Source organism: Anoplopoma fimbria, chromosome 16 (assembly GCF_027596085.1).
Source record: "Anoplopoma fimbria isolate UVic2021 breed Golden Eagle Sablefish chromosome 16, Afim_UVic_2022, whole genome shotgun sequence".
NCBI lineage: Eukaryota > Metazoa > Chordata > Actinopteri > Perciformes > Anoplopomatidae > Anoplopoma > Anoplopoma fimbria.
The window spans coordinates 13,531,376-13,559,255 of NC_072464.1; the positions used below are offsets into that span (position 1 = coordinate 13,531,376).

The window sequence follows — 27,880 nt, forward strand, 5'->3', positions numbered from 1 at the left end:
CTTCTGTTTCAACAGCCTCTGAAGTGCTGCCACAAACATTTAGCTTCACCTACACAGCCATACAAAGATAGCTTTATTCATGTATTTTTCAGAAACTGGGCACAACAGTACTGCCCCTGATTTAACAGTAGAGATATTGTTACAGATGGTATAATCATGGCACTTTTTAATGATAGCAAGCACTGAGAGGTCTGTAGCAGGGATCATATCCTTAAGTCTAGTTTGCTATTATCTTGTATTTATTTACTTTGTTGCTAATTATAAAGAAATTGAGAGCCAGTCACAGTACAGTTTTTTTTTTCTGTTCTGCGGTGACTGAGGCTGCATTCACCTGAGGCCTTTCCTTTATTTTCAGTAGGAAGCATCTGAGCTAATAGAAGCTCATTAGAGATGTACAGGATGTCAGTCATTATCTTGTCAACAAGAGCTTTACCAATTCCTCCTCTAGCACTGCATGGGGTGTGATAAAACTACTCATCGCTTTGTGTTGTGCAAATTGTTGCCACAGTTCAATGGCTACCCAGTGCACACCAGCAAGTGCATATCAACATGTGTATGCACCTGTATAAATCCACATAAACATCACACTAATACTACGAATTTTTTTTTTTTTAGAAAAAGCTGCAGACATTTTTTTATATTCTGTAAGATGCAGTGTTATACATTTTATGACATTTCTGTTATTTTATAGTATCAGCAATTAAAAAGTCATTGTCATTTAATATTCTACGTAATACTGTACATCAAACATATATATTGAACATCATTTCACAGTGAACAAAAGCAGTGCAAGACAAGTTGGTCCAGTGTCTTTTTTTCTGTAAGGGAGACGTAGTATGTAATTAGCAGCTTTCTCCTTCCATCTCAGCTCCTTTGTGCCAAGGTGATCATTCGCCTAGGGAACGCCTGGGAGCTGGGATAGTGGCAGGAGAGATTTTGTGTGTTTGTGTGTGTGTATGTGTGTGTGTGTAGGGAGGAGGAAGGCAGAGTCAGGGTCTCATTGCTAATTGAGTGTGTTGAGGATTATGAAGGCCCTAAACTGGATATTAAATAATGTGTGGCCCCACTGCTGTCTTTCCAATTCAGGTGCAGATGCGGCGGGCCATGAGTGGAATACTGAAGAGGAAATTTGAGGAGGTGGAAGCCTCCTCCTCCCCGTGCTCTTCCTTGCGGGAGTCTGATGATGAGGTCTCATGCAGTGAGAGCGGGGATAGCAGCGACAGTGTCAACCCCTCTGCCTCAGGCCCTTTCACCCGTGAGTGCCTGTGTTTTTTTAAATTCATACAATGAGCTCAGTGTGGCTATTGACGGTAAGATTAATGTTGTCATTTCATCTCAAAGGGGAAAAACACTGAAAGGGTTTTTTTAATCTAGAAAAGAACAAAACTCAGACACAACCTGGTTTTGTAGATCACAATTAATGCAGGATGCAGGTCAGACAAAACAAATCTGCATGTCTGTAGATAAGGGAGTGTAATATGAATTGACTCTCATAGCTGAGCAGAGGAGAGGAGAGTATAGGCTGAGTGATGCTAAGAGTCCAGTGCTGTGATAAAGGGGAAGGATGCACAGACAGCCTCCTTCATTAGGGAACATTATCAGTGAACAGGCCCAGTCAGATGAATGAGCCGATGCAGTCTCAAGCTGTGTGTGTGCAACACTGATGGTAATGTACATGTAAATGCACTGATCTCTAAGAACACTATTATTTTCACTATGGATAGATCTGCCAATTATTTTCTTTTTGTTAATTAATAGTTTGGTCTATAAAATGTTGTGGTGAAAACTGCCTGTCAATATTTCCTGAGGCCTAAGGTGATACATTTAAAAATCTTGTTTTGACCAACCAACCAACAAACCCTCAAATGAATTAGTCTACAATCAATTAAAACAGGGAAGAGCAGCAAACATACTTCCCATAAAATAGGTTGAGACCACCAATTGCACTTTGGTTGAAAAATGACTCAGACGATTTATTAATTACCTAAATAGTTGGAGATTAATTTTCTGTTGACCGACTAAATGTTTTAGCTGCAGCTACGATTAAAAAATATTAACAAGGGCTAAAAAGCTGCAGATCTGCCATGATTGTTTTGGTTTACTAATAAGGATCACAGCTAGGATTATGTGAAGCTCACCAGCTCCAAAAGAGGTTTGCTACTGAGAGAGTCAGTTATTTCTGGCTTGAATTGACTTTGTATTAAAGAATGCAGTCCCACTGCAATCAAAGATAAATCATCCACAAAAAGGCATGTCTCCTCTGCAGGTTCAAAAGGACATCACGAATAAGTAAAGCACTGCACGTGTGATTGTTAATATCTAAGAGATGAGACAGCATGTGATGATACAGTGATGATGTTGTAGTTTATTCATTACTTTGGGGGGATTTTAAAAGCATCCAGCTTAATAATGCAGTTATTTAAGAACAAAAGAAAGGGACAGGCTGTTTGTGTATGTGCACAAATACTTGACCACATACAAAAAAAAATTCCAAGCAAACAAAAACTAGTTTTATTTTTAATTTAATTAAACGCAAAGTAGACAATAAATTCCCATTTTAGTGATGGACTATTTTTTTTAAGTCTATGTGTAGGACATGCTGATGGGTGACAGCCCCCCCCCCCTCCCTGTAGCCAGACTTAAGTAGGGTGCTGTGTCCCTAGAGGCTGAGCTTGGCCTCTGTGTCAGCTGCAGCTGCTGGTAACTGGGGAGAAGGTCAGCTGACAGCTAAAAGGGAGCTGTGCGCTGGTAAGACTTCACTCCTGTGAAGTGACATGTACAGTGATTGACTGTCATTGCAGAGAGGTGAAACGATTACATCTTAAGTGGCTTTACATCCCCATGCTGTTGTGTTAGAGAGAGGAGGAAAAACATCTGTGTTGTTGTGTGTGCCCAGAGGGTAAAAGTCTTCAAAGGGTAAAGGAACACTATAATACCTTTAAAATACCTGTTTGAGATGATCATTTTTTCCCTGTTGATTAATAAAGACATTGGGGGAAAAAAGCTGATTATAAAGACCTTAAAATCTGCTAACTGTTTTTACACCTAAAACATGCTGATATATGTTTGCGTTTTTCTTTGTAGATAAAAACACTCGGCTCTGCTCAGTCTGACAGCTCTACATCTGTAATGAAATGCATTGTCCCTCTTGCGTGGGGGGGTGAGGGGGTGGGGTCTGGGTAAGCTGTTGGAACCAGATGGTTTCTATTTGTCCTGTCTGTCTGATATGGGGGAAACGCTGGGAACACTGCCTCTGTGAACCGACTCTCTTCATCTCTGGGCCAGGCAGGGGATTATTTATGCTCCACCGTTGCCCTCCTCTCAGCCTTCTCCCCTCTTGTAGAGCTCTCCTTAAAAAGACACACTGAGGACTCGCATGCCAAGTGGAAGCTTGTGGAACTGATGAAATTCTTCCCTACAAAGCTACACTAGGATACGTAGAAGCTCACTGTAATGGCAAGACTGAATACCTCATATTTAAGGACAAAACTCTCAGCATGTCTGTGTCCCAAATTTGGCCACAAAAATGTCACTTACCTTAACAAGCTTTACATTAACCTATAAAACTGCTCTGCTGCATCATCAAAGAATAAAATGATGCATTGGTTTGCATTGTAGAGCTTTAATAATTATTTCCACATTGGATTCAAGAATTGCCAGAAACAGTTTGCAACCAAGATGACAAGTATGCCACTTTTTTAACATTAACCGTCTTCACTTTGCAGCCGACTCAATATTGAAGAGAGAGAAGCGCCTGCGGACGAGGAGGGTGCATTTTGAGAATGTGACCGTGTACTACTTCAGCCGACGGCAGGGCTTCACCAGCGTGCCCAGCCAGGGAGGCAGCACGCTGGGCATGTCCAACAGGCATAGCTGGATCAGACAGTACTCCCTGGGGGAATTTGCCGTGGAGCAGGAGAGGATCCACAGAGACATGCTCAGAGATCACCTGAAGGAGGAGAAACTCAATTCAATCAAACTCAAGGTAAATGCTTGGTAATGTTTATCAGAGCATTATTGACAAACATTTCTGAATACAGGATTTTATAAGCACAGAAGATGTCAGTATCAAATATGTGAGTGAATCTTAAAGGAATCTGGGTCACTTTGTTTTTGTTCTCTCACTTTTATGAAATGGCTTTGATCTGATTCCTTCTTGTTTTCAGCTGACTAAGAATGGCACGGTGGAGTCTGAAGAGGCCAACACGCTCACGGCAGAGGACATTTCTGACGACGACATTGATCTGGACAACACAGAGGTAGACGAGTACTTCTTCCTGCAGCCACTTACCACTAAAAAGCGCCGAGCACTGCTGCGCTCCTCTGGGGTGAAGAAGATTGACGTGGAAGAGAAACATGAACTGCGGGCTATCCGGATATCCAGAGAGGACTGCGGCTGTGATTGCAGAGTTTTCTGTGACCCGGAGACATGTGCCTGCAGCATCGCAGGGATCAAGTGCCAGGTAAATCCCACGACATGCACATCTTCAGCTTTATCCTTGCCCTACTGTATATTTAAAGAGAAGGTGCAGAGATCAATGACTGATATATTATATAATAGAACACACATTAATTATTTGATACAATCTTGTCCTTACACAGTTCACCGGCTTGAAAATAAATAAATAGCAAAGTAAATGTTGTGTTTGCCTTAGGTGGACCGCATGTCATTTCCATGTGGCTGCACAAAAGAGGGCTGCACCAATTCAACTGGGAGAGTGGAGTTTAATCCCATCCGTGTTCGGACCCATTTCTTGCACACCATAATGAAGCTGGAACTGGAGAAGAGCCGCGAGCAGCAGCAGGCGTCCCCCACCAATGGTTACCATGGCGAAACTAACGACCTGGGAGGCGGAAACCCTCTCGTTCAGTCGCAGCACAGGTTGGAGTACTCTCTGTCGGAGGCCGTTCCACAGACGGCCAGCATGCACCTGCAGACCGCGGAGGAGATGGAGGAGCCGCTGGATGACGAAGATGAGGAGGAGGATGAAGAAGACGAGGAGGAGGAGGAGGAGGAAGACGAAAACGAAGAAGACGATGAGGACGAGGAGGATAGTGTCAGTGTTTGCAGTGTCCTGTCTGACTCCAGCACCCAAAGCTTAGCCAACAGCGACTCCGAGGATGAGGATGCTGACGATGAAGAGAAGTCAAAGAACTTTCAGGGTGACATAACGGCCCCGTCCGTGTCTCATACCGAGGTTGTCCCCTTGTCCTCTGTGCTGTGTTTTACCAATGGCTCAGTGGCTCACGATAACAACATGAACGGGAACACTTATTTAATGAACTCCTCTTCAGCTGAGTACTATCAGCTCGGGAGCTCCAGTGCCGTCTCTAACGGCCAAACCAGCCGACCCAGTGAACCCTACGGAGAAGCCTTAGCATTCCAAGATCCAGTCACCACAAACAACAGCAGCGCGGCCCCAGGACCATTCAACATGTCTGCCGAGCAGTACACAGACTACTCTAATCAGACTGGTGAACAATACACAGCTAATCAACATTTCACGCTGACCAACGGCGCTCCTGCGGCCCCCTTGACCTACTACACATCTGATCAGGAGAAGAAGGTGTTGTCCAAAGAGGCCTTTGTGGAGCAGCCGGACACCCAGAACCAGACGCAGTTTAAAGACTACTTGAACAATAACACACAGGGTTCCTACAGCAGCTCATGTATGACAGCTGAACAGCCACAGCAAGAGGCCGGTGTTAATGGCCATTCTGACCTGAGCTTACTAGAAAAAAACACTAAGAACCACCCTTTACCAGACCATTGCCCTGAGGTCACAGCCATTTAGTGGGCCTCACCTTTTTGAAGTGTTCTTTCATCATTACTGACTAAGAGGTATTTTAAGGGAGCATAATCATGGCCTTTTTTTTGTTGCATTATCTGACCCTAGCAATTCACAGGACCAATATACATTTTCATCTGTATATAAAAAGCCATAAGGTCATGATGGAAATGTTTAAATGATTTGCTCCTGAGGGTTCCTCCACTACAGTGTGTGCTTAACTGCAAGATGGAACAGATAAAAAAAAGAACATTTTCAAACATCAGTTATGTCATGCTGTGCAATGTATCTTGTAATTTAAGATGTAAAGTTCTAGTTTTAAGCAGATATTGTACTGTAGATGGAACTTTTCTATGTCTACTGTATGTGTCAAATGTGCAAAAAGGTTTATTGTCAGTTTATTTATTGTTTCTGAATTATGTGTATACTTACATATTGTAAATGTTTTGATAACAATACGCATGCTGTTTTGGGAATCTCAGTGACATTTAGGAAAATAGAATTGCCATTGTTTTATATAAAATTGTGTTGTGTACATAATGTACATTTATTTTCTTCTATTGTCACTATTATATGCTTTTCTATGGTTTTGAATAGCATGAAAAGGCCTGAATTCTTATTTGTATGTATGGACTACAATATCGAAAGCAAAATAACTGATGAATACTTGAACGGTGGAAAAATATGGCCCCTCACTTGTTATATATCTCCACTGTTTACTCTTAGAAAACCATTATTTGCAGGTGCCACCTCAAATAAAGATGAATTCTTTGATGCATTTAATTGATACAGGGATATTAATAAAGTAGCACTTTGACTTATATCCAAAAGTATGAGAAGCTTTTGAGAAGATCCTCAATAAAGTGACATGAGATTCCTTTTAATTGACTGTCATGGCAATTGTTATTGTACTTAAAGCACCATTAGTCTCATAGAAAATATACCACAGCTCTGCCTATTGTATATGGGGGAAGCAAATGTTCAAGGTTGACAATCAAAGCTTATTATCAAACATGATTCATATCAGTAATTAACAGCTACACAATATGACGCCTGAGTCCAATGAGCCATTGATTATGACTTAACAGCCGGATGTGAGAAAAATGTTTACCAAAAATCTGTGAAAAACCTTTAAAGAGATCTTTATAAAGTCACTGACAAAAAGGAAATTGAGGCTGACCGCTCAACAATTGGGGGTCTGCAATAATTCAGCGAATAGCACTACTATAATACGTCGCTGAAGTTCTTTACCTTGAGCTCTCTGTTCCTGCATGAAGACAGATATTTGTTCCTCTTTCAAGCTTGCAAATATCTGCCCATATTATATAATCAGAAGGGTCAGAACAAGAGTTTTGGTGGTTCTGTGTGACTGTCGAGTAGCTGGAATCTCTCATGCTACCTCGATGGTTCAAAAGAAGTGTACAGACTGCTTTAAGGCAATCAGTGGCATCAACATAGCCTAAAGTACAGATCAATCTAGCCAAAGTATACAGTGTGAGAAGGCTAGACATAATGACCCTGCATCCAGTTAAGAATCCTGTGTTGGCTTTTTGTTTTTCAGTATTTATTATGAATGATATATTGAAATGTGTATTTATTGTGGTTTAATATAAAGTCTGTATTGAGTAAATTGCTTCACTATCTTAACTTCACTGTCTTTTGTTTCATGCTGGTTGTGAGTTGTAAAGCTTCATGTGCCTGATTTATTTATTTCTATTTCTTATTCTGTAAAATGCAAATGTTTGCACAAAATGGTACAATTTTTTTCAATGTGTTTGGTTTTCCAACTGTAGATAGAGCAAATTTAATTTTCTGTTTTGTTTTTAACATGGTTTTGAAATAAATTTGATTCAAATTGCTAGTCAACATTGTACCTTCAGTCATTTCTTAGTGCAAGGTGCCCTCTGCAGATCACAGGGAGAAATGAGACAAAGTGGCTGTCAGTACTACCCAACTCAATGTATTGACCTAAAAATAAGACCTCTTAATACCAAGACCAAAATAGACACTTTCCATTTTTAGCATACACACACATTTGATCCGTTTCTCACCCAGTCTCAAACTTAAAAGGTATTTACACTGATCCCCAGCCATGTAAACACTAGCGCCTGCACCAGAGATTCATTAGTGGACTCCAGTTTAGATGTAGAGGGAGCGTTTCAGACCTTTGATCAACAAATAGAATTACTTCGGTGCATTCATTTCACATTAAAAGTTCCCCTATGATAAACACCTAAGAATAAAATTAGAAATAATACAGACAAAAAATGCAGCTATTTAAAAGAGAATGATTCAAATTGAAAATCAGTCATGACATTACATGTATGTTGTTAGTAACGCACTAACTGTAGGTCAAATAAAAATGCATTTTCAATCATCAACAATAACCTTAACTTCATTTTTGTTATGAGCACTAAATGAACACCTGAAGTATAAACTAATCGAATGTAATTTTTGTGTCAGTAACAGCTCACTCTGTTTCATAATGAAAGTCCAAACTGGTATTCAAATGATCATTCTTCACATCTCTACAATCAGTTGCCAGTGTATCAAGTACACCTTGATAAAACTAGTAAAGTCTAATGAAAGTCCTTCGGTAAATTCTACCTTTGTGAAGGTTAGAACGCTCAATTCTTGGTTGAAACTGTTTAACAGAAGTGTTGATTCAACTTCCTGATCATTTTGGTGCTGGTGTACTGTATTTGCGTTGTACTGAGAGGTGTATTTTTTACTCTTACCCTCATGATATATATAAGAAACACATCAAAATATTTTAACAGAACCACATTATAACCCTATTGAAGGGAGGATTTACAGCAGGATTGTATTAGACTGCATTAGTTATACCTAAGTGAACCTAATAAACTGGCAACAAGCGTATAGACATTATAAAATCTTTGTCCTGCAAACCTTTCCTGATCTCAGGAAATGTAAGCAAAGTGTATTGACTCCAATTCTGAGTTAAAGATTCTCTTGAACACAATACTGTTGAAACTATAATTCTGCATCAACAGAAAACTGCAGCAATCCTCCCACAACCCTCCCTCCAGCACTCCACCCACCCAGTATAAAATGACATGTAAGGCACTGGATGGTAGCATATAAGAGGTTTTACATGATTTAAAAAGTTATTTTAAAAAGGGGGACAGTGCACAGCATATTTGTGAGGTTTGGATTTTCTTTTCCAGTCTCTTTGGTGCATAACATTTTGGATTTTTGTCTGTCCAACTTGAATACATGCATAAACTGTATTTAGTTTTTTTTAAATTTTGTTTTAGATTCATGCGTCTTAGTGGAACATGTTCAATGTTAACTTTATATACCTTATACTGCATGTGTTGGTTGCCAAGACTTGGAGTAGTAAATACATCTCAAACACAAAAGAGGCACCTGTGCATCTTCATTGTTCCAAAAATCTCAGTTCACAGTCCAAATGGGAGCATTAGTTTCATGCTTCCTTCCAGCAGTGCCACACTGTGGTTTCTCCCAAAGTCCAAACTTCCCAGCAGCAGTAGTTCAGCTCTTCTATGTATAAAAATAAATTAAAACTAAATGTCATTAATCATAATAACTGTATGTTAGCTGCATACAGTATGGTATCCTGGTATCCTAGTGGATCTATGCATACAGTGGCTATTTTTGCAAATTGGTAGTTTGCCCACTCAGACGAAGGACCACAGCTGGAATCTGTCTGAGGGGTTGCAGAGGGCCAGAGAGGGGTGCTCATGACGGGCACTCAGACACATGTTCCATCCTGGCATGTAGAATAACTGGTTCTATGTGAAGAGAAGACAAAACTATTACTTTCCTTAAAAGATAACCCAAGTATGTAAAATCACAAACCAGTGCACAGAAAACTCACCTCCTTCAGTTCCCATTTTTGCTCTGCTCCTACAGATGTGCTCATGCCTGTAAACTTGCAGAACTCCAGCTTTATAGTCCCCTCTGCCCCGTGCAAACACAGCTCCTTCTGAATGTTGTGTCTTATCTCGTGACGTGTGGAGAACTCAAAATACTACAGCAAAGGAAACAGAAAATGCCATGAACCTCTGTGATTAAAGTGAATCACATGTCAGACATATCAGACAGAGATAGAGGGAACATTTTCTGACTGACCTGGTTTCCTCCGAGTCCGTGACATGGATAAGTGATCAGCTGTTTCCCACCCTCATTGTTCTCTCCAACATCCAGACATGAGTCTTTGCCGACATTTTTCACCTACAGAGAAAGAGAAGGGAAGGGGAGAGCAGTGGGAGGAAACAAAATGAAAAACTAACATCTAATGCAAGCTGTTCAAACAACTTTAGTCTCCGGAGTGCTTTCAGTGGTGTCAAATTGGAACTGCTCAGTACCCTCTGGAGATCCCAAGTGGAAACCCACAGTGGCTAGACAGAGCTCTGAGGTTTGGAAAGAGGAGAGCTGGTGGTGGGGTGTGTGATCTTACCGAGCCAAAGCGGAGTGGGTTGAGATCAGGCATAAAGACTTCTGGATAAACGTTCTTCAAATACCACGAGAAGCTCTTGCACTGCAGCCGTTCACGGAGGTCCACGCGTTTGGAGATCTCTCCGAAGGCCCTCTGTTATAACAATGGCAGGCAGGAGAGAAAAGCAGTTTCCTTTACATTGATCGTCAACACAACAACACACTGCAGGTATGATGGATACTAGCAGGGCTTACTACAAAGCAACATATGCTTTTTTTGCCGGTTATCACTATTTTCAGATCAAAAAATGTCTGGTAAAGAAAAAGATCACTTTGCAAAGGCTGTGAAGCTGTTGTCAAGATGGATCTGGAAGTGCTATTTACGCATTGAAAAGGTAAATCTTTCTTCAAATCTTTCTCCAAAGGTTGCCATCAAAACAGAAATTAAGATTTATTGAGAGCTCAAAGTATGTAACATAAGTACACAAAAACAAGACTTCCAGCAATAAAAAGTAAATTACTATAAGACCAACAACACTAAGAGCCTACAGCCACAATTCTGGTTCTGTAAGGCTGTGCTAGCCATATTCACTTTCTGAGTTTTTAGCAAATTGCCATGCTATCATTTGCTAATTAGCACTGAAGGCTGAAGTGGTTTTTTTTTTTGCAGTGATAGTAATGTTTGGACTAAATTGCATTGCAATCTATCCAGTAAGTCTTGAGATATTTCTCAAAAATGTCAAAGTGAAACTTGTGGTAGAGTCAGGGGATCACAAAAGTCATTAGGGCTCATCCTCTGGGCGCCATGGCGATCTATTATCTTGTTGAGACATTTTGGTCTGCGGTAGATCAACTGACATTAAAATCCTTAGAGCCACACTGAGCAGTCATCCAATTACAGAAATAAAATATACAACACAAATAAACAAATAGACATAACCTTAAAAGAAAAAAGGAATATTCCCCTTAAGATTTTTTATTTTTACTCTCCTTACTCTCATCATCACCCTACTTTTTTTAAATCAATGACTGCGTTCCAGTGCTCTAATGACTCCTTTGTTGAACCAATTAACAACAGACAAGTATTTGATCAGTGTACCTTCTAAATGAAAGCGTAGTAGCACATTTAAAAGGGTTTGCTGGCACCTAATGCTCTTGAATAATGAGAGCACTTACTGTGATGAGGATGCTGCTCACACTAGTGCACACTGATAACCACTACAGTGGATTCCTTGAAGCTCTTTACAACAGCGTGTCAGTTTAAAGCCAGCGGGAGAGGGCTGGCCTGCTCTGAGGTACAGGCCTGAGGGAACCGTTTATGGCACCTCCGGGACCACATGTTGGGAAACATTGAGAGCCGGAGTCTTTTACCAGAGCTGATGTCCTTCAGGCCCATTCTTCTCTGTCTATTAACAGCTTTCAGCCCCTAATTGCTCCACTAATTCTCTCCAGCTCAGTGGATGTGTTTAATTTACCAAAATCATGCATTGAGAATTACAATAGTAGAATGTTATGATGTGTAATTATGTGCTCTCATCAGCAGAGTAAAGCATGTCACCAAAATGATATGCTTCTCAACTTCAAAGAAGTCCGCTGATGATTTGCATTACATTGCTACTGTAAAAATCAGGTGATTGAACTCTACATATAAATAACGTTTTTTTTTCCAAGAACACAATCTATCTTTTAAAAATCATATTGAGTGTCTTACAAAAAAGTTTCTACAACAGAAACAAATACTTCTTTTATTTTGCCGGAAGCAAAAACAAACAAAAAAAACCCAACATATTGGCCAGGACCCCCCTGCAAAATAAATTCAAAATCTCTGTGGGATTATCCTAGTAAATAAAGGTATATAAATAAAAGAACTAATCATCGGACAGGATTTGCTCAAAACTTTTCTTAAGAGGAGGAGGAGGGGTGCACTACGTACATCCATTGCCATCTGTGCAGCTTGCTGGTTACGACGGTAAAAGATCTCCTTGTAGTCGTCCATCCAGACCTCCGCCAGTCGTACCTGGTTACGGGCAATTACTTGTGTGCCCTTGGGAAAGGTGTGGGGGCTCTTAGTGCGGAAAACATGACCAACAATGGAGCAAGGGAGGATCTCCAGCTGTCCGCCACACTGCCACACCTGCAAGTTAATGGGAGACAGCACAAAACAGATGTATAATGGCATGCAGTTAGACTCACCTTCTCAGCCGTTTGGATGGTGATGTTATTGATCAACAGGTAAAACAAGACTGACATACCCTAAATGACATTTCAATATTTTCACCGCCCCAGATTTCCATTTCTTCATCATAGCTTCCAATATGGTAGAAATAATCTTTTGAGATGGAGAAGAGGCCACCAGCAAAAGTGGGAGTCCTGTGGAGATGATTTTGTAAAGGTTTTTAATGTTTTCCAACAAGAAACGAGAGTTCATATAAAGTTGTTATTCAATATTCATGTAAATGTGTTTTCCTTACTTGATGGGATATGTTTCATCCTTCCTCCTTTGTCTCTCGTGATCTGGTAGATTCTCCCAGCCGAAGGACAAGCTCCAGTCAAAGTTGCCCCGGTTGTGGTTCTGGCCATATGGGGACGGTTTCATGAACTCAAAAGTATTGAGATCAATAGTGGTTATATCAGGACTCACTACTGCAGTGTAGTTCTCGGCTATCCTGGCCAGAAGGGGCTCCAGCCATCCATTAAAGCATTCACCTGTTAACAAACGCAAATCACATTACATCAAAAAACATTCTTGAGAATACCCACTGAATGACACATTTTGGAATGTAAAGCCATTGCGGACATGCCAAGGACTTTACAAAGAGCAAACATTAGGCTGTTGAGCTGCGGGTGTGGGTGTCAGGGTGGGGCTGGCATGCAACTGGTTTTAATCTGTGAGTGACGTCAGAGGTATTGACTAACAGTGGGCGTCCAGAAAGGTGAGAGTGTCACCGGTGGCCACGGAGGCACCCAGCAACCGAGCGGTGATGAGTCCTTTTCTCTCTCGCTGGCGGACAACTCGTACAATGCTCAGCTGCTTCAAATACTCATCCAGCCCGTCCTTCAACGTATCTGAAAGTATGGCACATCCATCAGACACAGAGTAAAGGTAGGAGTGAGAAGAACATTATGAAAGAACAAAATAATATATGAGTGATTCTTGTACAGTCTTCTATAAACAGTCTGATATAGTCAGAAGTATTGCTCAAGTATTGAATAGACAATATTCACAGCCCTCAGCCTGCAAGGTAAGACTCAAGCAGATGAAAAAGGAGTCTTGCTTTCATCTTCAACATGGCTGGCTTTCGGGAGAGCTGCTGTACAGCAGGCCTCTGACTGTTGACTGCTTCTTACAAATAACTGAGCTTAGTGAGTCAGATGGACTGCCTTCCCTGACACTTCAGACCTGTTCAAAACAGTTAACGCCAACTCATTTCTAAGCACAACCACTGCTAATTCCTCTTAGGAAAGTAACCACTAGCAGCCCCTCGCTTCCTGTTCTAACCCGGTTCGCGGGCCACAGAAGGAGCAGGAAGCTTCTCTCTGCACGTTCTGTGGCACACCAAAGAGCTGCCCACCCAACATGCTGCATGAAATCAAACTTTTTTTTACCATCCACACTGGCGTCGTCCACTAGGATGATCTCCTTGAGGAGAATGGCAGGGGAGGTGTGGAGGACACTGTATACTGTCCTTAGCAGGGTGCTCCAAGCCTCATTGTGAAACACAATTATAACACTGGTGGTTGGCAGGGCGGGGCATCGCTTGAAGGTTTGCTCAATACATCTGCAGCCAGAAGGAGAGAGAGCACAAAGATCTAACTGTCCTGTACAGTTCCTGAGTGGCACAATAGTGTAGTTATTACATCTGCAGACTCTCCCCAGTGGGGTGTCCATTTCAGCCGTGACACCGCATGTGTGGCAGCCTTTGAACTACCTGCCATATCAGAGCGGGAGAGACTTTGTAATTCGCCATAAAAAGACAGCCAATACATGGACAGGCTTTATCTCTGTGCCATGTACCGACTATCTCCTGACATGTTCTTGGAGTTACATTCACTTGGGTGTACTGTAATTTGCCAAACACAACGGTGTTCCTTTGTGAACTGGCCACAGTACCAGTGCAGAGATGCTGAAACAAAGCCCCAGTCAGGACAATCATCGCCGTGCTCTTTTCCCCAGTTGCAAAAAAGCAAAATCAGATGAATGTCTTTTGGTTAGACCCCACTGTTTTTACACTGATCTATTTGGGTGTTTTTCAGTCACCCAAATATATTATACTCGGGTACATAAATCCATGAAGAATTTAAGAGGGAAAGCTGGGTACTTCTTTTACAGCACCAAAACTGCATTCATACCCACTAGGTGGTGCAATTACATGTTGTTTCAAAAAAAATATTTGGTCTACTATGTTCAACAAGACAATCATCACTTTGAGCTTTCTTGCACATTTGGAGTATTAAAAAAAAAGTAAACTAAGGGATTTTGCACAGTTTCACCAAAAGTGTAAAGATTGTAAAAATGGGCATACTCTGGTGGTCTTGTGTCTGCGCCAAGGTCTCTGCTCAAGGAGATGCGGTCGCTGGCATACAGGTTAAAGCAGTGCTTCTCTTCACCCCTCTCCTTCTCCTTCTGCTCCTGAGGGGTCAGCGGGTCTGTGTGGAAAGGTTTCCCTGCTGCTCCAGGAGCACTAGGGTTCTGAGGTGGCCGCTCCAGAGCTGGCCTGAGCTCAGCGGCAGTGTAGTGACCTGGCAGACAAGAGCCACTCTCTGGGCTGTCCGGCTGACGAACAGGGGCTCTGATCTGCATCTTTGGGATCACATCCCTGATGTTATTGACCGCTCCCATCACTATGCCCAGCACGGCATCCCGCTTCACCGCCATCTCCTTCAGCCACGGGTCCTCCTGTTGGCCTTGGCTCCCAACTTCCCATTGTATGAGGAACACAAATGTGACAAAGACAAGGGCCACTATCACCAGTTTAACTGGATGCAAACGCCTTCGGAGCACTCTACGGAGAGCTATCATTCTTCTTCAATGGAGAGCAGGCTGCGTACTGACATTCAGCTGTAATCAATACAAATATTAAGATGTTTAATATTGATTAACTAGCATTAATGTCATTAACTGTCAAATCTAAGACACAGGGGGTTCAGAAAAATACAACTTAATGGCACGTTACTTGCCATGTCATTACATTAACATCTTAGTGGCTACTTTAAGCATCCTTTTTAAACTTTTTGTCTCTGAAATAAAACTAATTAAGTGAGTAGCAGTTCCCGGTCGAGCTAAAAGTAGTCTGCTACCATATACAAATCACACAGCACACAATTAAAATCGTCTTCTATGATCCTCTAAAAAAAAAAGAAAAAAAAAAAAAAAGACAGCTTACCATGAGTCGCTGAATTACAGACTGCGGGTAGAAAAGACCTTTAAATTGTTCTGGAAAAGTTCCACCAATGACATTCTGTGTCGGCTGATGATCTTCTATTTGTTGCTTGAACTCCAAAGAAACTTTTCGCGGAGACAAAAAAAAAAGAGTTACTCTGTGTTCTCACAGAACTTCCGTCTCGGTGGATCCAGGTGCGCTCCTCTCAGGTAGAGGGAGGAGACGTGCCGGCGCGCCTGCGCAAAGAGAACTTCTGCGTGTCACAATCCATACCTGGAGTACATTTGGGAAAGCACGACACAATGTCCCGTTCAATAAGTTTAGCGAGTGCACTGCTTATCTTGACAGCCCTGTGGTAATCATTTTATAAAAACATGGCACAACCCCTGCTGATTTAAACACTATCATGATAAACCTCTGAATGCGATAAAGTGGCCATATATTGGAGAGTGTGGTCTCCACCGAGTTCCACAGATTCAATAATGGTGCCATTAATAGGATTTGTTCAACTGGTCATTCACTGGGAGAGTTGCTGGGTTACAAATAACCCAGGAACGCGCTTTACCCCACTCACAACCCACCGCATCCAATCAGGTTCTCTGAGAAAAACATCACATCTTGTCCAGAGATTCAATTATAAACCCGAGCACAGACTGTAAACACGCACATGGTCCAGCCCGCACTCAGGAAAGCGACGCGTTCTTTCACGTGGAAGCGAAACTGCACATCTGAGATAATGAAAAAGTTGTAAAAGATGCCACTCACCGGCGGACTCTGTGGTTCATCTAATCCGGTAATTCCACCCGGTTCCCCGCAGCGGATGGTCCTCATGGAGAGTTGGATGCTTGAGGGACTAAAGACGCGGATTCCAGGAGCAGGGAGCCTGCTCAGAGCCCAGCTGGACTTCTTTCTGCCTTTGACTTGCACAGTGACTCCAACACGACTGTGTTCCCCAGCACTTCCTATCCACGGCAGGCTTCCAGTTTATTATGTCCATTAAAAATGTCCAGTGTGTGTCCTACTTTTTTTCCAGTCACTCTTGTAAATATTTGTCTATGTGGCAACTGTTTGATGTTGTGAATTGTCTATTTAGAACGTCTTAATCAGGAGGGTCAATTTAAATTGAAAAAAAAAGGAAGTCAAAAAGCCAGAATCATATAGCACATTTTTTTTATTTTAGATTTATCAAATATAAGCTTAACACTAACATACATATATATTTATCTACATCTTAATATTCATCACATGATAAAACATTTCAATAATCATTTAAATGAACTGTAGGTAACAATTTTCAAAGACAATGCAAATAGGGAATGTATCAAATAAAAACATTGGTAGAAAAAAGGTTGTCAATTTCTAATAAATAAAGCCTAAACATAAATGTTAAAGACTTCTTGTTTTTATGCTCCATGTTTTTCTCTTTAATTTGACACATAAAGCCAAACAATAAAAGGGGATTTAATCAAAGTAACACATTTTATTACGGAAACAATAACTTTTTTTCCTTTCTCTCTCGCTCTCTTTCTCTCTCTTTCACACACACACACACACACACACACAGATCCAACACTAAGATCTCAGGGCAACACGAGCTTTGTCCAGGATGTCCTTTCTCATTCTGGGATAATTTGGATGAGCTGCCAAAACCTGTGGATTGAGGCAAAGATTAATCAGAGCATAAACACAGTTCCAAACTGTAAACATCCACAGGTGTCTCACCTTATGACAAACATCTATTGCATCAACATGCCTCTTTGCTTTTAAGTAGTTGAAAGCCAGCTTGTATCCTGAAACAAAAACAGACATCACATGTTAGAAATGTAATTTTTAGAATCAATTCTGTCCGTATGAATAGAAATGGGATTTTGGCTGACGTACCAATAGTTGGGTTAGTTCGATTTCCATATTTCCAAGCCAGTTCATAGTGGAGAGCTGCATCACGGAAGGCCTGCTCTTTTTCCATTATGTAGCCAAGATACTCATAAGCCTTACAGCATGACTGTGGAAAAAAAATTGATTATTATCACAAAGACATTTTTTTTTATTTATTTTGGTAATGCATATTTCCAAAATAAGAGGAACATGTTTTGTAGGAATTGTACTGCCTTGTAAACCACATAACATTCAAACACTGACAATACTTTCAGGCTGACCTTGTTATGATTGAGGCATCTCTTCAACAGGTCCCCGGCCATGTCATACTTCCCCAAATGGATGTAGATGTCTGCCAAGAGCAGCCAGCTCTTCTCAAACTCATCGGCGTCAACAATGCTCCAGTTCATCTTAGCTATGCGTTTGAGCTGGTTCCTGGCTCGGGGGGTCTGTTTCAGCATCATGTAAGCTGTCGCCATGGCCAACAGGGCCGGTACGTGTTCTTTCTGAATTCAACCAAAGACTCCTGGTTAGACGGGATTAGTCTGACAAAACCTCCCCCACTGTCCCACTTCCATTTGTTTACACCTAAACCATACTGACTTCACTTCAGAACTCTCAGTAGTCTTTTCACAAAAACAGAAATAAACCTGTTGAAGCAATGACTAAACTATACCTACTCAATTAACATTCAGCCTGATACAGTGTAATGTGCAGTTTACGATTTAAATAGAATGACTGACGTTGAGAGGGAACATAAATTAATGCAAAGCTCCTGGTGTGGGTATATTTACACAAGAGAGTAATGTAACTGCACACCAAATGGGGTTTACTTACTTCATTGTTTGCAATCTCTGTGAAAACACTGAGGGCTTTCTCTACATTGGCCTTTTGTTTGGTGGCCAGAAAGCAGTAGTTCTCCAGGATGCGGAGCTGGATGTGTCCTCCTGGGGTCTGAGGCTTTAACTCCTTCAGCAGCTTATCCGCTGTTCTCACAGCAAGCTGCTCCGACTCCTGCTTCTCCGTGGAGTTCCTGGTGAGAGAATCATGTGAGCATAAGGTGAAAGTCTGTGGGTTTTAACCAAAATAATATATACTGTATAGAATCTTAGTATGCCTCTACTGCCACTCACCCTAATTCACCATCTAAATTCTCAAATACTTCTCCTCCCATGGTGTCATTGTCGGGGTTTAGGTAGATTTCGATCATATTATACACAGCATTTTGACCCCAGTCATTGTCTTTCCGTGCTTTGTTGAAATGCCGCAGAGCATCGTTAGGTTCTCCTGTGAACCTGAGCAGCAAGCACAAGTTTAGCCACAAATCTTAAAAACTGATTTTACCATTTTTATAGGAAAATCTCCTCCAAACTTACCAAAGATAAAGTCCTTTGCAGTAGTTGAACCCAGGGTCAAATTTAGTTCTGGAAGAATGTTTTTCTGCCATATCAAGAAATCTGGGAACTTCTTCCAACTTGCCGGCCCTCCTCAACAAGTCAATGAGACGTGACAGTGTTGGGTAGTTGTCTAAAAGCGACAGGTGGAAGTTATTATGCTTATTATTTAAAAGAGGTCAAATCATCATTTCACATTTATCGCAAATGTTTTGAAACGTGGAACCCTAATGCACCTGGTTTGCGCTCCAGGAGTTGTTGAAAGTGGAAAACTGCCTGCTCATAGTCCTGCTTCCGGAACATAATATCAGCCATCATCTAAGGACAAACATATGTAAGAAATGACTTCTATAAATAAGTTAAAAAAAAAAAGGTTACGGACAAAACTGTGGTGAAGGACAGACTAAACAAACCAGAGTTGCATCTTCGTTACACTGGTCATTCTTCAAAATGATGCTGCACTGCTCCTGGCATGCATCAACCTCATCTAGAGTAAGGTACAGCCGTGCCAACTCCAGCATCACCTAGAAAGGGCAAGTTCAGTCATTTGAATTTATGTGAAAAACACTCTTGGTGGAATAATGTAGGGTAGATAAATCAGACCTTTAAATCTAACTATCAAAAACTAAGATCACAAACACAAGCACCAGACTCTAAAAGATGCCAGTGCTTGTTAACCACAGCTGCAGTGAGTACACAGGACGTTTTTGATTCAGCTGCACTGACCTTGCGATCAGTCTCACAATACACAAGAGCTTCTTTGTAGAATTTGACTGCTCTCTCATAGCCCCTCTGACTTGTGTAGTGTTTAGCAATCTCAGCGCAGATATCGGCAGCAAGCTGCTTCTGCATGGGGACGGCGTCAGGCTGCTCCAACTGCACCCGCTTCAGCACCTTGGCCTGCACATCCCGGGCCTACGAAGAGCAAAAATACAACCTTTTTGTGAAATAATCAATGATCAAACTAATCCAAAAAAGATATATTTGATGCAAAATGTGAAAGGTGAAAAAGAGAGCCACATGATTGCAACCACTTACTCTTTGTAATGAAAGTAAAGCTTCCTCATTTTTGTCAACCTTATTTTGGATCTTTGCCAACAGGACCAGATACCGGCAGTCATCCGAGAGTGCCAGCAGTTCATTCACTGGGTATGTTCAAGAAAAAAATAATAATAAAAAAAAGGACCAAAACAATTTACAACTAAAACCAAGCAGTAAAACGAAGTAGGAAGATGCTTTGATTAGATTTACAAATTAAAAACAGTTTACAATAGTTGCTTGTATTTCCTTCCATTTTGGCATTAAATTGTTTATACTTAAGCATTCTTTGACAGTGAACAAACTATCATCATGACTAGATTCTGTCGTGGTGTGTTTGACGTCAGGAGTTTACTGTGTGTGTAATACTGTGACATCTTAAGTACCTGGCTCATGGACCAGAGCTTCCTGCAGGACTCTCTCACAGCGCTGATATTGCTTCATCTTCATCAGCAGTTCAGCCAGGTCGTAGCGCAGGAAGTTCTGTTGCTCCGTCTTCAGGGCTGCTTCATAGTAATTTATTGCCTGTGTAACAGCAGCCTTGTGTCAACACCGTTTATTTTCCGTGAGTTAATCGTGTTTATCATTCTTTAAGTGTACAACTCAAACCTTGACGTAGTTATGAGTCTTGACCAGGGCTTTCCCAATTTTGCTGGCTAAAGCACCATCTTTGGGGTTTTTCTTCAGAGCTTGCTCATAAACCTCAATGGCTTTCTCGGGCTGAGAATGAAAAAAATTGCATGGTAAGTGGTGTCACGATTTTTAAATATTATTCACGACGTCAATAACATTTCATTATTTACAAATGTTGTGAACATGCCGTACACAGGCTAGGAATGGGGGCTGTTGGGAATGTTGGATAAGGATACGATTTCTAATGGGTGAGTTTGGAAGATCTATTTCAGCCATGAATGATGCCATCTTACCCATCATCACAACCAGAGTATGTGTCAACATGCCTGACCTTATGAGGCTTGCCTGGCCTCCCATAAAGTCATGCTGCACACCTCCTCCTCTTTGACTTAATCTAAGACCAATTCTACCCACTTAGATGCAGGCACAATGTATCCCTCATTGCAAACCCTTATTGTTTAAAACGTATCTTGTCCTAGACATAGCTTAAACATAACCTAACTGCTTGCTAATGCAGGATTTTTTAAACAGGTTGATCTCTCTCTTTACTCTCAACACAGTCTTTTCAGGACATTTAACTTTTTCTCTCATCTTTGAGAGGTCAACTTCAAAACTAAACAACTTTTTTTTAACCCAAGTTTTCTTGGACACATGGAAAACTGAGAACAAGCCAAATGATTGAGATACATTTATTTTAACTGTGCCAAGATGGGATAAAATACATTTATTTAATGTCCAGTTAGGGACACCTTGTGACAGCTCCAACACAGCACAGCAGAGGACAAAAAAAAAAAAAAAAAGGTAGGCTCCTTTATAAGCATAATAAACCTCAGAATAGTAGTCGCATTATATTAAAACAGACGCTACACATTTGTGTAACACCACTATTTATAATCTCTCCATGAAGGACATTTTTTCATTACACCTTTGACTTTTTGGAAAAGGTATTAAAGACTTAAGACTTAATAAAACTAGGATTAGACATCACAATAATATGGTAATTTGAAGCACGTAGCACCTTTAAAGACATTCTAAGTTCTTGGCCAATATACATACAAACATTGTTGTAAAAAATATCTTAATAAGACACAGATAAATCTTGTCTCCCACTTACTTCCTGAATGTTCATGTAGGCATCACCTAGTAAGAGGTATGTGTGAGGGCTGGGCAGGGTCTCCACCATTTCTCTGGAGAAAAGACAAAGATATCACATCACATATGGTAGACTTCATTATGTAGACATGCAGTATGTCTTTGCTGGTCAGAGGTTCTGTCATGCTTTCCTACATCTCGGCTGTTGTTACAAGTAGCAGTAAAGACCAGCAGAAGACTGGAGGCAACTGTGCACATTTCATCTTAACTAGATGAATGGCTTCAGTTAGGTTTTTATTTAATTTACTTTATGCTTGTGGTCTTCTAAATCCTACTACAGACACAGCTGGATGACATGTTGGTGCACTATGGCTAAATATCCTAGAGTCATGTATTTAATTAAGTTCAAGCCATTACTATTCAGACAAACATTTACAATGCATTAGGATTCCAGATGGAGTAAAGCCGCTCATATGTTCAGCTACTATCTTACATCAAGATTTCAGTGAGCTTCTTCTGTACATTTGGATCCAGATGTATTGCTCACCTGTAACAGCTTGCATACAGACGTTTCTCTTTTCTGTGGTTCAGATAGATGTCTGCCATTTTCTCCTTGGCTTGGATGTAGTAGGGCTGCTCAGGGGTAATGTTTCTGAGCATACTCAGTGCCAGCTCGGTGTCTCCACGCAGCAGTGCCAAGTCCGCATTGGCAATAGTGACACGTAGCTCCTCAGGGGTTCCCGAGAACTCATTGATGGCATCCTGCATCACCTTTGCTGCCTCATGCTGAAAAATTAAACCCATTCATAAGTGTGTACTGTGTTTCTTTTCCTTCAAGGGCCAGGCATATGTGGAAAACCAAAAAGATTATGGGAATGAAAACTTTAAAAATACTCAAAGCAGAGAACATTGCTTCACATCAACCATAAAGATCAAAAGAGTGCTTTAAATGAAACAGAATTGTATCATGTAAGCCTTCTTACATCAAAACTCAAAATGTTACCTGTTCTCCGTTGAGCCACAGGGCCTCAGCTAACTCCAAGAACACAGAGAGGCAGTCAGCAGGACTCAGCTCAATCCTCTTGTTCTTGGATTTGGACGAGGATCCAGCTCTGCGGACACCTGGAAGACTCATGGCCATCTGCAGTGTCTGAATGGCCTCTGGCAGCTCACCCATTTTTTTCTTAGCTTGGGCATTGATCAGGTGGTACAAGGGATGTTCTCGGATCTGAAATGAGCAGGACATCACGACACATTCAGACATGAAATCCTTTCACTTAACCAATATCAGGTTGTGTAATTCTGCGGTTGAGTTCCTGATTGTATCAAGAAATAACTCTCACCACAGAAGTCCTTTTGACGATTGCAAACCAGCTAAACTGTTACAGATGAAACTGACATTGATTCTGTATTAACTTACGCTTGAGGCACTGCAGCTATAAATTAGACATTACTAAGTAAGCATCTCTGACATTTAACAATACACACGGATATCTTGTCACTGCTTACAATATCTTTAAAGTTCCTCTCTGTGGAGACAAAGTATATTTACGGGATGCAGCTTTCATCCTCCATTCCCCTGCATCCTTTCCTGTATTACAATGCCCATTTGAGGACACCCTGACATGCTCCTAAATATTACAGATAAAGGTGACAGAGCTGCAATGTATTTGTACATTTGCCGTGGGTCAAACAAGAGTGTGAGGTGCATATTGTCTAGTAAACGTTTAGCAGCCAATAATACTGTCCATGAGGATGGTTATCTTACCTCAAAGTTATGGCTGAGGCAGAGCTCAAGAGACTGGGAAGACAGTGTGAAGTTACCCTGCAGCAGATGAATCTGTGCCATTAGCAGATGAGCATCTGCATAGGAAGGACACTGGTCCAGACAATGTTGTAGACTGCTCTGAGCAGCTTCAATGTCACCTGATTGAAAACAGAAGCAAGGTAGATTAAAATAGCACTTGCAGAAAAGAAACCAAAACAGATTTTAAATGCGGTGCTCACCAGACAGGTATCTGACTTTGGCCAGCAGGAAGACCCCTTGGGGGAGACCTGGCACAATCTTGACCACGGTATCCAACAATGTGGCACATTTCTGAAGCTGAGGAGCAGGAGGCTGGCCCTGGGCTGGAGGCTAAAACAAGAACAGTCAAAGTCTATTTACTGCAGAGACTCAAACGTTTGATGGTGAGTTTCACAACAGGATGCATATCCCATCATATTATCTCCAAATGTGTGAAATAATAATTAAAAGAAAATCAGTAGCAGCGAAATAAATACATAAACTGACTGAGGTTCTCTTTCACTACCCAAATTTAAGGCTCAAAAAACACATTTAAGGACCAATGAACAGCACATCATTGATGAATCTCCTAGTTGTACCTTAGCAGGACACAGTGTAAGATACTCTTTGACGATCTCCAACAGGAAGTCAGGGTTCAGCTTCTCAAAGTACTCCACTCCCAGAGGCAGACCCTGCAGAGTGGAGAAGTGTGTGTCCACTGCATCATTCAGCAGATTGGTCACCTCTTCCTGGGACCGGCGCCTTTTCACTGCCAGAACGGCACGTAGGTATAGTAGCTCCTGAGGGTGAAATCATTTTTAATTGACTTATAGAAGGAGGGACGCAAGATGGTTGGATACAAGAAAAGAGGTATACTAAGGTAGCAGAGAGGAAAACCTGACAAGGCATTCTGTTCAAGATTGATCGACTACACAAGAATAAAAACAGAAAGTCTCCTGGGAAGAATGAGTGAGGAGAAAACACTGAAGACCTACAGGTGCAGCTGCTGCCTATCCTTTTTAAAAAGTTCTGAAAACCCTAATTAATTATTATAAACCATAAAAGACATTACCCCTGATTTTCCTATAGATTGTTGAATCTCTGTGAGAAATTCTAACTGTTGTTCTGCATCCTCAAGTTGGCCCTCTATCAGCTGGCAACGAATTATACCTGAGAAACGGAAATACAAAATGTTATATCACCCGAAAAAATTAAAATGTGTCATGCAGAAAACAGATTAATTACTGTAACACATTACCAGTCAAAGCAGAAACACTTGTCTCATCCAAAGTCATGGCTGTCTTGTACCACTTCATGGCCTCCTTGATTCTGCCCTGAAGCACCATCTGGTAGCCCAACTCTGTGGCTAAATCGGAGTCCCCTGATGCCACAGAGAAAGCTCTTTCCACCATCCTAAACGTCTGCTCAATCAATTTCTCATTCCGTCCACACTATGACAAAAAGAAAACTGTGAATGCTGAAATTCCAAACAAGTTAAACAACTCATTAAAGAAAGAAGGACCAACAATTTGCCATTTAAGAATTTAGAAAGAATTCTGAAAATTGTCTTACAACACGGGTGAAGGCTAGAGACATCCTGTAGAAAAGCTCTGGGTTGTGTGGCTCCAAAATCTCCAAGCTGCTGATGAGGTTTGAAAGCTGCTTTACCGACTGCCAAGGGGGATATAAAAACAGCTTCTGTAAATGTATCAGCAGTTTGCCAGTGCTCCATCATAAATGACAATATTTAAAATGTTATTCTAATTTCTCTCAGCCTGATCGTAAGCCCGAAAGAGCAAACTCGGGAAATGCCACAGTTATGGACGCCTTCTTTAGATAATTGGGCTTGTGTCGCCTTTGTACCTCTAGGTGGCGCAGTCATCCTTTCATAAAAGTGACCACTATTACTATATATATATATTTATGTGTGTATATATATATATATTTTTTAAACAGCTTCTGTAAATTGATCAGCAGTTTGCCAGTGCTCCATCATAAATGTCAGTATTTACAAAGTAATATTAATCCGTGCTGATTTGTATCCATGTGAAAAAGTTAACTTTACCTCAGTAATATCTCCATCTCTACATAAAGAATGTAGCGCTAGCATCCGGATGGCCTCCAGATTATTTTTATCCTTCTGTAAAAGCCTGAAATATGAAACAAAGTGTTATGAATAACATCCATGTCCTACACTTGATAAGCTTGGATTTAGACAAAAGTTATAGAACATATTACACTGCTACAGTACTATGTTGAGCTCCAAGACAAATAACATTAAAACTTAAAGGAACTGTGAAGGCTATCAAAGGATGTAAAGTATACTGTATTCTACCTGCACCCCTCCCACTTGCCAACATCCCAGTGAGGGCATCACAGCTGCTCTAAGCTTGGCGCAACTTGAATAATCACTCTTCTTACTGTTCAGCAAACCTACAGCAGCGAATCCTTGGAATTATGTTAGACTTCTGCACTTTGGCTCAAAAGCCTTTTTATGCTGGCTGACCCTGGCCAAAGTCCAGAGGGGCGTGCACAAACAATGGCTTAATCAGTATGCACTGGTTTGTGGCATCGTGCTAATGTTTCATTTGCACTTGAATGCTGTGCCATTTGTAAAGGCAGGCTGTTTTTTTTTTTCTTACATCCCTGGAGGTGATTACGAATGTTTTTGCGCTTTATGATCTCACAAGAGATATTGTAACCCTCAGACAAGCTTGTACCAAGAGAGAGGTGAGCTGTGTATCACTTGGGAGACACCTCCTAACCACCTCATCAATTACCTTTGTGATGCATTTATGGTTTGCTCCCAGTCTTGAAGGCTGAGCAACAGTTTCATCTTCTTGGTGAGGGCAGGCAAGAACCCAGGAAAACTAACAATGACCTTGTTAACCATCTCCAATGCCCCGGAGTAGTTCTGACGATATTCATAGTATTGTGCCTAGGAACAGATGAAACGTCACTTAAGGTGGATCCCAGGCTAGCACAGAATATGACTATTACTTTAGTATTCAATATGAACAAATAATCTAAATGTATAAAGGTCATAAACCTATCAAAAACGTTAATTGAAGCAATATCTCAAGTTACAGAGGAATAATAAATGACTGTCCAAATGAACTGAGAGATATTTCATATGGTGAATGAAATAGTAAAAACAGTAAGTATTCACCAATCAAAGTGTTGGCAAGGGACACATAAAAAACGAGAAATGATAGCATCGTAACCTATTCAGCTGTGACTGAGGAAGATTATTCAAGGATATGGATACATGGATTTGTTATTCCAATTTTACCTTTCCCATCAGAGCAAAAACATCTGCTCTCTCTTTCAGCCCCTCATCAAAGTACTTTCCAGCCTTTCTGGCGTAGGCGTCTTTACCAGATGTCACATCTATCCAGGCTTTTAGGATCACACCCTGAACAACAAATATCAATCCTAATTTCACATCCGTGCAAATCAATGAGAAGCCACAATAGCCATCTTAACATTACATACATTCCAAGACTTGGCATAACAATGTAAAAAGTGATGCATTTCTCAAACGTATGACACAAATCTCACCTCTCTAGAGCCACTGGAGAGTTTGATCATTCTGTCTGTGTACTCCCTTGCCTTATCATTTCGCCCTAATAGCCAGAGAAACATCCCAGCATAGTACAGACTCTTGGGAGATGCACTTTTTCGATCCTCTTTGACCTTGGCATCAAGTTCTTGAATGGCTTCTCTGTCTGGGAATACAAAGACACTTTAAGCATATTACCAACAAGTGTTTCCAGTCCACTGTGGCGTGAATATACTGGCTTACCTGGGTTTGTCTTTTTTTTCTCTGCATAGACAAGGGCCATTAACGTGCAGAGAGACACATCTCGACTATCTCTTAATGTGTCCAACTCTATTGAGGCTTCTTGAATTTGATCTGCAGAGAAACGATGACAGAAGAGCATGTAGGACAAGATTGCAAAGAGACAGTCATGCAACCTGAAATAACTCATGCTGTACTAGTTACAGTTTACCTTGCATAAGGGTACCATATGCATGGAAAAAAGTATAGATGGGATCATTGTTGAACTTCCTCACAGCAGCTGCTGCAGCGTCCACAGCGTGGTTGAAATACTTCTCATAGCAATAGCATCTTATCAAAGCCTGGAGATGAAAAGAGTGGAGACAATGCATATGTGCGTTAGGGGTTTATGGGTGATGATAGAAGCAAAAAAAAAAATCAACTTTAAGTGACTGCTGCAACCAGATAACTAGCTTCACGTTAGCGTTAACGCTATCAGGAGCCTTGGGTTGCTGTAATTACCAACGCTGTCTCTTCGTCCTCCATCTTGGCTGATTCGTGGTCAAACGGCTACTCAGGAATAAAAATGCTAATTATCATTGTCTGCTTTGCACTTATCATAAGAACAACATTATTGCGTTTTTTCGTTGTGATTCCGCCATCTTGAATCAACTCCCTTAGCGTTGCCC

The 27,880-nt window shown here is 41.1% G+C and overlaps 3 protein-coding genes across 4 annotated transcripts; 1 reads left to right on the plus strand and 2 right to left on the minus strand.

Annotated features, from left to right (window-relative positions):
* Window positions 1-1,092: 1,092 nt before the first annotated feature.
* csrnp3 (cysteine-serine-rich nuclear protein 3) lies at window positions 1,093-5,795 on the plus strand. Its single transcript, XM_054615888.1, has 4 exons — window positions 1,093-1,255; window positions 3,726-3,985; window positions 4,167-4,463; window positions 4,656-5,795. Exons 1-4 carry the CDS (start codon window positions 1,093-1,095, stop codon window positions 5,793-5,795), a joined length of 1,860 nt encoding a protein of 619 aa, XP_054471863.1.
* A 2,498-nt stretch (window positions 5,796-8,293) lies between these two features.
* Window positions 8,294-16,544, minus strand: galnt3 (UDP-N-acetyl-alpha-D-galactosamine:polypeptide N-acetylgalactosaminyltransferase 3 (GalNAc-T3)). 2 transcript variants are annotated; one of them, XM_054615089.1, is made up of 12 exons: window positions 16,358-16,544; window positions 15,596-15,717; window positions 14,735-15,270; window positions 13,818-13,990; window positions 13,128-13,277; window positions 12,683-12,917; window positions 12,464-12,581; window positions 12,145-12,345; window positions 10,234-10,365; window positions 9,906-10,007; window positions 9,652-9,804; window positions 8,294-9,565 (listed from the first exon to the last, which is right to left on the minus strand). In XM_054615089.1, the coding sequence occupies exons 3-12, from the start codon at window positions 15,229-15,231 to the stop codon at window positions 9,452-9,454; spliced, it is 1,875 nt and encodes a 624-aa protein (XP_054471064.1). In that variant the 5' UTR covers window positions 15,232-15,270; window positions 15,596-15,717; window positions 16,358-16,544; the 3' UTR covers window positions 8,294-9,451. The 2 variants fall into 2 exon arrangements, with proteins under 2 accessions (XP_054471064.1, XP_054471063.1); XM_054615088.1 differs by having other exon boundaries at window positions 15,596-15,865.
* A 366-nt stretch (window positions 16,545-16,910) lies between these two features.
* ttc21b (tetratricopeptide repeat domain 21B) lies at window positions 16,911-27,843 on the minus strand. The gene is made up of 29 exons (XM_054615284.1): window positions 27,714-27,843; window positions 27,424-27,553; window positions 27,216-27,326; window positions 26,972-27,138; window positions 26,703-26,825; window positions 26,191-26,348; window positions 25,476-25,560; window positions 24,983-25,081; window positions 24,669-24,861; window positions 24,483-24,580; window positions 24,010-24,210; window positions 23,632-23,761; window positions 23,393-23,550; window positions 22,628-22,852; window positions 22,172-22,410; window positions 21,647-21,719; window positions 20,509-20,619; window positions 20,286-20,424; window positions 19,900-20,006; window positions 19,588-19,776; window positions 19,275-19,385; window positions 19,098-19,179; window positions 18,844-18,994; window positions 18,601-18,762; window positions 18,305-18,500; window positions 17,749-17,973; window positions 17,474-17,594; window positions 17,315-17,382; window positions 16,911-17,242 (listed from the first exon to the last, which is right to left on the minus strand). Exons 1-29 carry the CDS (start codon window positions 27,735-27,737, stop codon window positions 17,165-17,167), a joined length of 3,954 nt encoding a protein of 1,317 aa, XP_054471259.1. The 5' UTR covers window positions 27,738-27,843; the 3' UTR covers window positions 16,911-17,164.
* Between the last annotated feature and the right edge of the window lie 37 nt (window positions 27,844-27,880).

Bases quoted from the DNA above. Each gene is read 5' to 3' on its own strand.
- csrnp3 (XM_054615888.1), top strand. From the start codon at position 1,093: ATGCGGCGGGCCATGAGTGGAATACTGAAGAGGAAATTTGAGGAGGTG. The intron at 1,256-3,725 runs GTGAGTGCCTGT...TTCACTTTGCAG, and splicing joins TGCCTCAGGCCCTTTCACCC to CCGACTCAATATTGAAGAGA. The intron at 4,464-4,655 runs GTAAATCCCACG...TGTTTGCCTTAG, and splicing joins TCGCAGGGATCAAGTGCCAG to GTGGACCGCATGTCATTTCC.
- galnt3 (XM_054615089.1), bottom strand. From the start codon at position 15,231: ATGATAGCTCTCCGTAGAGTGCTCCGAAGGCGTTTGCATCCAGTTAAA. The intron at 13,278-13,817 runs GTAAAAAAAAGT...CCATACTTTCAG, and splicing joins GGACGACGCCAGTGTGGATG to ATACGTTGAAGGACGGGCTG. The intron at 12,918-13,127 runs GTTAGTCAATAC...GTTTGTTAACAG, and splicing joins CACCTTTCTGGACGCCCACT to GTGAATGCTTTAATGGATGG.
- ttc21b (XM_054615284.1), bottom strand. From the start codon at position 27,737: ATGGAGGACGAAGAGACAGCGTTG. The intron at 27,554-27,713 runs GTAATTACAGCA...TTTCATCTCCAG, and splicing joins AGGACGAAGAGACAGCGTTG to GCTTTGATAAGATGCTATTG. The intron at 19,386-19,587 runs GTCAGTGCAGCT...TGCCCTTTCTAG, and splicing joins ATTGTGAGACTGATCGCAAG to GTGATGCTGGAGTTGGCACG.